This window comes from Neomonachus schauinslandi, chromosome 4 (assembly GCF_002201575.2).
Source record: "Neomonachus schauinslandi chromosome 4, ASM220157v2, whole genome shotgun sequence".
In the NCBI taxonomy this organism is placed as follows: Eukaryota; Metazoa; Chordata; class Mammalia; order Carnivora; family Phocidae; genus Neomonachus; species Neomonachus schauinslandi.
Window position 1 is genome coordinate 144,772,611 of NC_058406.1, and position 12,145 is coordinate 144,784,755.

The 12,145-nt window shown below is 41.9% G+C and overlaps 1 protein-coding gene across 1 annotated transcript in view; it reads right to left on the reverse strand.

Moving 5' to 3' along the window:
- The window catches only part of RUNX1T1 (RUNX1 partner transcriptional co-repressor 1), a 128,014-nt gene extending 117,454 nt beyond the window's left edge, over window positions 1-10,560 (reverse strand). Inside the window, 4 exon segments of the mRNA XM_021688233.1 lie at window positions 10,121-10,177; window positions 10,180-10,263; window positions 10,439-10,463; window positions 10,465-10,560. Of these exon segments, the coding sequence (XP_021543908.1) occupies window positions 10,121-10,177; window positions 10,180-10,263; window positions 10,439-10,463; window positions 10,465-10,560 (262 nt within the window).
- Window positions 10,561-12,145: the final 1,585 nt, after the last annotated feature.

Consider the following 12,145-nt stretch of genomic DNA (forward strand, 5'->3'; position numbering starts at 1 on the left):
AAGTAGAAATGTATGCATATTTTTCTGGACAAATGTAGCATACTGTACAAATTGTTCTGCTCCCTGCCTCTCCCATTTCACCATATATCTCAGGAATGATTCCATATCAACACATATAAATTGGTCTCTTTCTTTTAAACACTATAAAATGATTTTTATGCTGCGGTCCTTTTTTGACTGCCTATGATTAATTCTTATCAAGCACAACTGACAACAGAGAAAAACAGTCTTAAAACGTTCCATTCTGACAGATTTTATAACAAAACCACAAACTCCAAATTTGGTTAAATTTCAAAAAGTAAAAAAGAAAAAAAAGGGGGGAGGGGACACCTGGGTGGCTCACGGTTAAGCCTCTGACTCCTGATTGCGGCTCAGGTCATGACCTCAGAGTCCTGAGATCAAGCAGGCATCGGGCTCCCTGCTGGTCAGGGAGTCTGCTCCTCCCTCTTCCTCTCTCCCTCTACCCACCCCAATTCGTGCATGCGCATGCACTCTCCCTCTCTCTAAATAAATAAATTAAATCTTAAAAAAAAAAAAAGATTCTCACCCTGTCCTTCTGCCCCTCCCCAATCAAATCAATCAATCAAGTGAAAAAGAACCATCAGGGTGTTCTCAAATTAAATGATACTGGACAAAACAAGGTGAAATACCCTGAAATAATATTATCTAGATGAAGGAGACCTAAAAGTCCCAAAACTGGTAGATTTTTGTTGTTGTTTTTTCAATAACTAAAATCCCTTAAATAGGGGAGATGATTAGCAAGCAACTTACTTGTAAAGATTTAATATTGTCCTTTAACATATAAAAGGGATTCCTTTACTTTTCTAATAGGAGGCCTCTATTTTTTAAAAATCATGGTCCCTTATATAGATAGTATTTTGTTTACTATGGGCTGATTGTAAAATAAATCAAAACAAGTTTCTAATAACTCAACATTTTTGTGCTTTTATTTCCATTTTTGTTCTTTCAAAGTATATTTGAAAAATGTCATTGCAATGAAAGTATTTGGTCTACAGACAACATTTGGGGTACCTCATGAATGACTGTGGGTTCAAAGGCCCCTTGAAATAACTCTCACACCCCCTCCCCACAAAGTCTGGGACACACTGGTTTATAAGGACACCTCAGCTCTTTCATTAGCTCCTCCTGACTCCTCACTCTCTGTTCCCTGCCTTCTCTCCTCTATATGATGTTAGGATTGAAAGAAGTTTCATAAATTATCCCGTAAATAAAAGTTCAGTGTCTGAAAAATGCAAAATAGTTAGGCTGCTCTGGTAGAAAGTTAAGGGTCAGACCCAGCCCACCTGACCACTTTCTATTCCCCCACCGTGGCCCAGAGGTACCTACAGAAAAGGGAGGAATCTCAGAACAGGTTAAAATTCATGCAGGAAGCTAAATCATATAAGGGAGCCACGTCCCCGAGAGATCAATAAAAGTCCTCCATGCAACAACTACTCTTTAAGGAACACCTACCACTTTGACAGCCCTATCAACATTTTCCAAAGGTAGCTAAACCACAGGAATCCCTGGGGCAGGGATATACAAATGGGCTCTGAGGCTTCTTTCTGGAGGCTGTGCTTCTGAGTCACATGGGACTCCGGGTCTATGAGGAGTAGGGAAGCTGCTCCTTAAACATCCAAAGTGATTCTAAATTCTAGCAAGCTAGGGGCACCTGGGTGGCGCAGTTGGTTAAGCATCCAACTCTTGATTTCTTCTTGAGTCTCAGGGTAGTGGGATGGAGCCTGACATCGGGCTCCGCGCTCACTGGGGAGTCTGCTTGAGATTCTCTCTCTACTCCCCCCCCCCCCATGTGAGCTCACCTGCTCTCTCTCTCAAATAAATAAATAAATCTTTTAAAAAATAAATTAAAAAAATCTGGCAAGCCAAGTGCATTGGACACACGCTCCAAGTTGTCAACTCTGCTTCCCTAAACTCACCCGTATATCCAAGTTCTAATTATTATTCCTTTGCAATGCCTTTTACATCTGCCTCTCCCTTTCCCTCCCACAAACCCAATCCTGGTCATCCTGCTGCGGTATCTAAAACCTAAGCTGCTGCCACAAGCTTCCTGCTTGGCCTTGGCCGCCAGTCATCCCCCCATTCCGACCCATGTGACTGATCACAATCAAACCAACTCTTGAGAAACATGACTGTAATTGGGTCCACGGTTTCCCCTTGTCTAGCACAACTTTTTTCGTTTTTACCTTGGTTTTACTGAGATCTATTTCACCATGGTATCCTTTCTCCAAAAGAAGCCCAACTAGAAAATCTAATATATAAAGCAATTCGTCATAAAAGCAGAACTATTCTGGTTTCCCAGTGCTAAGACCAATGAACGGGTGTGAACCCAGGCCAGGCACCCTTCATGCCCAGTCCCACCCTGAGGGGTCCCATAGGACAGAGTTTTAAAAACCTCTGGCTGCCTCAGAAGATAAAGCTTAAATCAAAATGCTTCATATCCAAGACACTGAGGATCTTTCTGCTTATTTGCCAATAATCACCCATGGGTCCTTTTTGATACAGCCACATTCTTCAATTTACTCTCTCTCCAACCCCAATCACCCTACCGCAATAGTCCTCCAAAAGCCTCTTCCACATCTGGCTTTCTGCACTCCACATTTCTACTTTATAACTGCCCACCAAGCCCATTACAATAACTTTACTTTGATAAATCCTGTCTTAAGACAAGCTGAAATTCCAACTCACTCCCCCCTCTAAAAATCTCATTTACTATACCATCTAATTGGTTAAGCCATTAAGCCTCACCTCACCAGCTTATTAGCAATTTTATTTGTCCTGAGTGAGTTTACCATTCAGTGGGAATTAAGTACACACTGAATTAGATGTATACCCACTATACGTATACAGTATGTGTGTATGCAAACCTACTACCTAGTCCATGTCTCCGTCTTAACACACTGCTTTACACATAGTAGGCATTCATTAAATATTTATTAATTTACTTCTGATGGACAGCCAAGAGTAAAAATTTTTCTTTCAGATACTCGAAAAAGGGTCATTACTAGGACTACCCAAAGAGCATACGCTTTTCTTTAAAAATAGGAAAATTGGGTTTAATGGATTGCTCATTTTACTGCTCTTCATTTACATTTTTCTATGATATTTTATACCCGCTCCCTCTAGCCAACCCAAAGCTGGCCTTGGACAACTCAGTGGAGACTGGTCACATTTACTTTCCGTTTAGACCTGAACAGACCTACCTACCCTTATTTAAACAAAAGGATGTGAATTCATTGTCCACGTTAGTTTCCCATCAGAGGTCAAATGTGGAGCTCATCTCTAAATAAATCTAGCTCGAGAGGAGAATGAAAATGTGTGACAGGTAGGCAAAGGGGTTAGGTGTGAAAGAATACTTGTCTGACACATGATAAAAGTTACAGAATCCTAACAGTCACTTAAAAAGAACACTTTCACGGGAAAGAAGGATTACTATGTCAGTCTGATGAACACCACAGTTCCAGTCCCAATATCATCTGCTGTTCTTCCCAGCTGTGTTTGCTCATCACTGTGTACATAACATATGCATAGATTCAGAAAATAAACTAGCAGTCTTTCATGACCTGTCTTACAGCTCACATCTTCCTAGATCCTGAGGTTAGGGAAAGGAGGACAGTGCATCTAGTTTTAACCATGGAGGCCAACCCACTTTCTAAGACGTTGTCTTTAGAGCACAACTTGCACCATGCTTGCGACATCCACTGGGGGATGACTTTCCAACTACTGATATTCTCTTTGCCACGGGATGTGCATTTGAAATGCTCTCTGCAGTGCTGCTGTGCTGGTTCCCTGCCCCCCCAACTCCACACCAGCATCTGCAGGTACCATTCCCTATCTACTTTCCTAATATCTCTTGGATTTCCTCCTTGAGTATCACCAGGGGCGCTCCCCAAAAGTCTAGTGAAAGGGACTTCCCAAACACTCTTTATAATAGCATCAGACAGCTAGTTTTCTCCCCGAGGGCTCTGCCCACTGCCTCTAGCTCATCCCTGCTCTGGCTTGGCTTCCTCTCATGTTATTAGTGCCTACCTAGCTCTTGAACTTTAGACAAACCGCCATTCCATCTCAGGGGATCTTCTCTCTAATTTCTCTGATGCAATATTCAATCCAGTCAAGTTAGGTACCAACTAAGAGCTCACTGCATACATACTTTGAAGACATTCTCCTTGGTGGCAAAAAACAAACAAGAACCACTTCAATTTGGCCTCTCACGAACCTTGAATGCCAACGCACAAATCGAAGCAACAGTAATTCCTGTGGCTTCCATTTGTAATGACGGATGAAAATAACACTACTTCCAAGTCCTGCCAATTGCACATAGTCCTAGTAAACAGCAGAAGTTTCTACTACCATCCTGGATGATGACAAGGTGCTCTCCTTGGTCAAATCAGAAGTATAAGAATGTCATAGCCTCTAAGTTCTAAAGAAGTCCAGCTCCATGTCATTATTAACAATTTCACAAATTAGGATTAAACTTCCAAATAATGTCTAAACTGTGTACAAACTAAAGTATGAAATCAAAGTGTTACTGGTAATAATTGGGCTTTTAAAATCAATAGCAGACTACTTGTTCAGACAGTGCAATAGGACAATTTCAGTCTTTCTTACTTAAGAACTGATTCCTCACCAATTGATAACGTACCCTTGTTCATTTAAATAAGCTGTTACTTACCAAGTTCTCTCCAAAAAATGGCTTAAAGAGGCCATTTTCTAAATTTTCAAATGACTTAGGTCCAAACCTTGAGAGAATGGGGTAGGGTGAATGCCTAGGAAGCACAACCAATCGCCACCATGCTTTAGCTTCCAGTCCCTCACCCCTGCCCCCAAGCACCAAGTTCACGTTATCCAGCAACCATGAGATGAAAGCATAAAGGCTATTTTCCTTGAGCAAAACCTGAAATTTTTAGTTCCTTCTCTCCGCATAAACATACTCATGCCTTCTTTATTCACCTTTTAAAAAGGTATAGTAATAACTAAAATTTCAGACAGTCATCAAACATCCAGGATGGCTGTGGAAAAAATGGCTCCCTGTTCTCAATGCCACTTCTTTATAATGGAGAAGAGTAAGGAGATAATGATGTCCTATACTGGTTCTATTTTCCAGTCATATGGAGACTAGGAGCGCCCCCGCCCCCACAAGCTCAGAATTAAAAATTAAGGATTTTTTTTTTTTCATTCACCTAACCATGGGAAGTTCTTGAAAGCCTACTCCCAGCATCACACAGAGACTCATACATATGAGAGTTGAGAAACCTAAGGATCACTGAATCTGCCCTTCATTTGACTTGTGAAGAATTCACCAGAAGGGTGGCATGCATCCCGGGCCATGTAGCAAAACAGTGGCTGAAAAGGAAAGGGAACCCCAGTTTCCCATTACTCTGGGGAATGCACACACACCGTGTCTTTCTTTTTACATTACATAACTACACCTCCAAGCTCCAAATGGTGCAGAATCCCTCTCCTCCCAAGAAATGACCAGGAAGTTGGACTTGGCTGAATTGGGAGATGCAGAGATCAAAATAACAGCATGACCAACTGAGTTGAGGGACACTGGACAGAAGACAATTCCAGAGTGCCAAATGAGATCAATAAAGGGAATAGCCTGATTCCTCATGGCTTCAGTGTAGGGCAGGAAGGTGGTATTCTGATGAGGGAACAGCATTTAGTAATGGAAAAGCCTGGATTAGGAGGTATTGAGGGATACAGACTGGCATACTCTTCATACTCTTGGGTGTGTCCAAGGATGGCTGTCAGCTGTGATTCCTAGGCTGGGGTGAGAGCAAGAAGAAAACAATGGATGCACAGATCATGGCTGCTAAGGAGAATATTAAGCCAGGTATTCAGAAAACAAGCCTCTAATTATTTGAACTCAGGAACAAAGTAGGTAATTGAGTTGGGAACACAAGGAAATCTCAGTTTTCCATAGTGAGGCAAAAGGCCAAGCCAGGAGAGCAACTACATGCAGTCTGGGAAATGAAGTGAAACGCTGCTTTATAATTTACTTAAAAATCAGCAATGACAACGTAGGGGAGGGTGAACTCCAGGCTCATAGTAGGTCTCCAATATGTGTCAGTTCCTCTTCTCTCTCCCAAGACCAACAACTAGGTGGCAGCCCTTGAAAGCCCAGAGCACACTCAGAAGTGGTCTATGACCCAGCTGTTAAAAGATTAATGAATCTAGTCAATCACACTCCCTAAGGCACTTAGAGGTGCTGAGATTGTGGGACAAATGGGAAATTTTTCCATTTGTGTGCTCATTCAACAAGATCTATATTCTCAAGGCCCTAGTCACCCAAACAGTGATTTGCTTTAGAGATCCTGACCAATATGAAATCTCTAAAACAAACGCCTGCTTGATTCCCTCATGGACTGCATTGTGAGGTAATCTCAATTAGAACTATCAAAGTAGGGGGCGTTTAAAAGTAGGTCTCCTATAGTCCCGTGAAAAGGTTAGTGGTTCTCAGCGGCATTGACGGCTTGAACCTTCTTCAAACAGGAGGGTCTCATGCCTTAAACCTCAACCATGGGGCATTACTGCATCAGTGGTTCTCCTATCAGAGCCTGGACATCACCTTTTAAAGCAGGAACATTTTGAAAAGAGTCGTAAGAGGCTCCCCCCGCCACCCACCGCCCCAGCCACTGCCGCCTTATAAAGTACTGAGGCTTCAACGCTGAACGCAGCTTCAGCACAAAACAACTCATTAGAAGATCACATCCCCAAATGATGGGGCTGTCTCTGTGAAATAAACTTTCCTTACACCGATTTGTGATTCGGCACCATTTCTCGAGAATGGCAGAGTACTTGGTGCTGTGTCTCTGAAAGATAAGCCAGCACAATATGCCACAATTTGGCTTCAAACTGGAAATTATGTTGTTTAAAAGCATTATTCGTTGGCTGGTCACATACATGGGATCACAGGTACACACACTCACTCCTGTTCTTTAAACTACCACTTCTTTTCAGTTGGTGGTGCAGAAGACACATTGCATGTGTTAATATCCATCCTCCTCCTGTGTCCCAATGTCTGTCTTCCCCTTAATCCATCCTGGAGATACTCTTGAGTTTAGCTGTGCAGAGTGTGTCTGGCCATTCAAGTGTGAAGCCACAAAGCTACATAGCCTCCAATTGATCCTAAGCGATGATCACGTCTCAACCTGGACAAATTACTACAGCCACAAGTCAACCCAACAGCAATTGTGGATAGAGTCAATATTGAACCCAATCCAAATTTCATCAGTCTTCTTTCTACCTTAATTCTCTACGCCCAGTTTTACATGGGTAGCAATGCCATTCATTTCCTTATTAAAAGGATGAAGTATTATTTTTATTACGATTATTTAAGATGTGTTAGAGTTTTCTTCTTCATTAATACTAGATGATTTACAAAGAACTTGTCTTTCCTAGAAACGTCACTAGTAAAATGCATCCAATTTTTCTCTAATGTGGTGCTTTCCCTGTCCATAAAACTTATTTGATTAGCAGTACCATAGAAGCTAAGGCTTTTGTATGCAGGCACTCAAGCATAATTTAATCATTTTATTTAAGCATGAAAAAAATTATTCTGAAAGCCCTGTTAGGTAAAATATCCCTGATTAGTTTAAACTTACATTTGCAGGTATATTAAAGGTGAAATAAATCACAGAATGCTCAGTATGCAACAGAATAGTGTTAACTTTGTTATAACAGTCAGCAGTAAGTTAAAAACTGTAGTATTAGAGAATGCAAGGAATAGCTATCTCGTTTTAAATAAGTACATTTAAACAAATTATTTAAAAATAAATTTTGCTTTGTGTGAACCCTTTTTATATTACCAGGATTGTCACCTATGGAAACCTCTTCCATAGTCAAACAAGATGAGGTCCTAATTGCATAATACCATTTATCTGCTGAGGATAAAAGTGCCAACAAATGAAAATGCACATTAAGCAAGAGATTGTCAGAATAGAAAATTGTCTTTTTTTTATTTTTTTTTTTGTTTTTTTGTTTTTAAATAACCCACTCACACTAACAAAAGACTGCAGTAGCTTCCAAATTATAGGCTGTTATTTTTAGTGGAAGTAGTTCAATATTCATATTGGAGCAGATGTAGCAGTTTAACAAAACAGCTCTTCAAATCCTGCACAAATTGAAAACAGGAAAACTGATTGCATTTTCTCTTATCAGTTTCCTTTTCTGAATTGACACTTTTGGCCTTCTGAAAATTTACACATGGCTTTCATCTCAACAGCACCTGCTGATCAAATAGAAACCTAACATTTTCATGAAAATGGTATAAAGGACTAGTTTTGTTCTAAACACTGCAAAGGGCATCAGTTGCCTACTTGATGGCAACAATTGCTGTGTATAAAGCATATTCATAATAGTTTTATATTTTCATTAAACTTTTTAAAAAATATGTTAAGTCCCTTCTGGTTTTTTTTTCCCATACTCACTCTTGTATGACTCAAATTTCTTTGACTCAATTCTGCCTAATACTTACTTGTATAATGCAAAGACTATGCAAAATGTATAAAAGGGACGATTCTACTAAGAAGAACAATACTTACTATTTTCTCTGCCTCTGCTTGGAATATACACGTTTATTTTTACATATTACTGTCTATGGGCATAAAATATATACATCCCATTTTCGTTTTCCACCCACCAAAAGAAAACAAGAAACAAAAAAGTCAAAGCCAGGCTCTATTTTGGAAGGGGCCTTACACATTCTTTTTATCAGATGTAGCTTTAGCAGGTGCTTTAACATTTGACTACCCCGAACTGGGGAAGAACAGTTCTAACCCAAGCACAAGCTGGTAAACACCTAAATGTGACCAACCACTCCCTGTAGACACCTCTGGAGGAGGTAAAGATAAATCTTGAAAATGGGTATTCTTATATGTAACATGTGCAAGATTAATAGCTAGGATGCTTCTCAGACTTTTCAATAAAAGTGCTCCACATATTTCTCCGTAACATCCAATTCTGGGTAAAATTACAGATGCTCCTAAGACATGCTACCTGTCAGTTTCTTAGCCAAAAGAGCTCTACCCCTTCTGAAGGATTCTGGGCTGTCCATTCCCATTCTGCCAGGGTGATAAGGTAACCTGAAGGCAGAAATGACATACAGTAATATATGTGCCACTCTGACCAGTTGGTCTGTGAATTTCAGTGTTTCATCATGCTCACTGAGGCAACAGCAAACCTGAAATGTCAATATGTTCAGTCAATGGAAGTGAAATAATGGGACTCTATTGTCTTACCCAATCGATCTGCCGCTGTCAACAAGGAAACATGCCCCCCACCCAGGCTTTAAACAAATTTTAATTAGGCTTTTAGTTACTGGATCATATTTACCTATGAAAACACCTATCTTAATGATGTGTACAAGGCAGACAATAATTTTTTTCACTTTTATCCATTTTAAGAACATTACAAAGTTGACACTGTAATTTTTTGAAATACACTCATGAGTCAATAAAACATTTTTTTTTTTTTTACTCTTTTTTTTAAACCCACTCCAAGGAAAAAATTCCGTGTTTCAAATCCAAAACACAACTCTACCCAACGGCGTCAGAATGATGTTTTTTTTCTCTAAACCATGTTGAAACCATACTATCAAATTGATTAACTGCATATTAAAAGTAGTCTTCATTTGCTTTTCTCACTCATTCAAGTACCACTGTTAGCATCAGTTCAACACCCATTCAAAACAAGTCACAGAAAACCCAACACGAATGATCAATTCCAAAAGCCACTACCCTTTCTGCTCAGTTTATCAATCCGAAACATAAGGGGTAAATGAAACTCCTGTTAAAATAAGGGAGATGGTGCTGAGAAGGGCGGGGGGTGGGGGCTGAAGAGGAAAGAAGACATTTCAGTCAATTTCGCATAAGTTCAATGGCCCTTCCCTGCACCAGGAGAGAGACAGGCTCACCTTAAAATAAAAATTAAAATAAACTAATCAAGTTGTTAAGCAGCTTTTTCTCTCCCCTCTTCATCTAAAGGCTGCAGCGTTCAGTCAATAAATAATCTATTGTTCCCCCTTTATCGAGTCTCTTTAAACCTATTCAGACTGGCAAAACTAAACCCAATTAAAGATAAGGCCCTCCGGTAATCTCACCTCCGTGAGTCCTGTCTGGATAGCAGAGGTGATGGGAGATAGCGTCCAGGCCAGGACTGATGCCTCCTCCTCACCCCGCACAACAAAAGGCAGATTTCTCTTTCTCCCTCTGCTAATCTTTAAATGTAAATTCTCTCCACCAGCTAAGAGGAGCGACAGATAACATGTTACATCTTCACTTCTCCTGGTCTTATCGACTTCTGAATCATTTGGAAAGGGAGAGAGGGAAAGAGAAAAGCAGCTTCCCCACCCCCCCACCACCCCTCCCCACCCCTCCTTCCTCCCCGCTCGCCTCCCCTCCCCGTTCACGGAGATTACCTTCTGGCAAAGGAGCGCAGGAGAGGCGGCCGCAGCCGAGGCGGCACCCAGACCGCGGCTTTGTATTCATTAAACACACATCGGAGCTTATCAGAAGTAAAAGGCTTGTCAGGATGGCACATTGTGTGTGAGTGAGTGTGTGAGCGCAGGAGGGAGAGGAGAGAAGCCAACGTGCATCAGGGTGATTACAATATCAGCAGGGCCCAGATGGAGGCAGGAAAATAAACAGAGGGTGCGTGTGAGACGGAGCGCGAGAGGGAGGAAAAGTGGGAGAGGGAGAGAGGGAGAGGGGAGAGGCACAGGCTGCAGGGAAGAAACCGAAAGGGATGGAGGAGGTGGGGGCTCAGGCCCCAGGATGGGGGCAGCAAGTGGGCACGAGGGACCCCAAAGCTGGCCGAGGGTTGCTTACATATCCCAAACTGCCCCTCCTCCAAGAAAAGGGGAGGAATCCAGACTAGCCAACTGCAGTTCCCCGTTCCAGGGCCAGACTGAACATTTTGGAGGTGCTGTCAAGGTCAGAAGGGATCAAGAGCTCCCTTTTTGGCAGAGCATAACAATGAGACATTCACCATCTCACCTCCAGCCGAATTGCCACAATTTGCAAAACAAACCCATTTGAGCCCTCACAGCTGTTGCGCAGTCTTCCAGACCAACCACGAGTGTTAGTTCTTGTTCCTCTCTTTTCTGGCCCCAATACTCTGAAATTCCACCCCTCCCCAACCCACATCAACAGAAAATATCTTTCCCTGGGCTTGAAAGTGTCCCAGCAGAAGACTTGTGCTGCCAGCATCACTGTGATAAGAAGGACCACTTGTGATTGGTAGCTACAAGTGACTCTTAGACACCTGCTCCACCTCCAGAAATTGTGTTGGGGGAAGGGGTTCCCTATGTGTACATCTGAGAGTCTACTTTGGAGGTGGGAATTTGAAATTGAGGCAATCAATCTCGGCCTGAGCTGCTTCACAGCTCCTCACCCACCCAGAGCCCGAGAATCAATCAGAAAACAAGCAAGAGCTAATGCTCCCCGGTCAGATCAGAGTTCATCCTCCACCCCATCAGGGTCAGGAGGGAGATACACCTGAGTAGTCCCATGGGAGCCCCTTTTCACTTTTAAATGCGCCCATCAGATAATCTGAACATCTGATCAGATCCTTAATGGAGTGCAGATAATGCAGCAAAGAAGGTTGGTTATTTTATTGGGGGGAGGGGGAGTATTTGGTTGTGTTGTATTTCAAGGCACTGAAGTTTGGTTAAGAAGCTCTCACTGCAGAATGAAAAGCAAGTTCAGAACGAAGTAGCCAATAAACTGCATAACTCCTGACATACACTGTAGCCCCAGCCGCAGTGAAACTTCGGGTTATAACATAGTTGATGCATGGGTCTTGGTAAGGGACAAAATGGTAGAGGAGAGGGAAGCATAAAGCTAGTTAATAGAGAAAAAGAAAAGGAAGAGAGTCTCTTAGAGACAAATTTGATGAGAGGCATTGTTTAATCAAGCACCCCCCCTCCAAAACACTTAACTAAGAAACAGTTGTATGGGTAGTGGACTCCCCACCCCCAGCCCCAACACCCCATGCTCCCACGCCAAGAAGAGAATTCAGAAAAATTTGAGAGGTAAGGCAGAGTGAAAATAAGCTGGACCTAGGTGGGGGAAGGGCATGTGTGAAAAATCTTGTCATGCAATGAATGTCAGATAAAAAGGGGTCT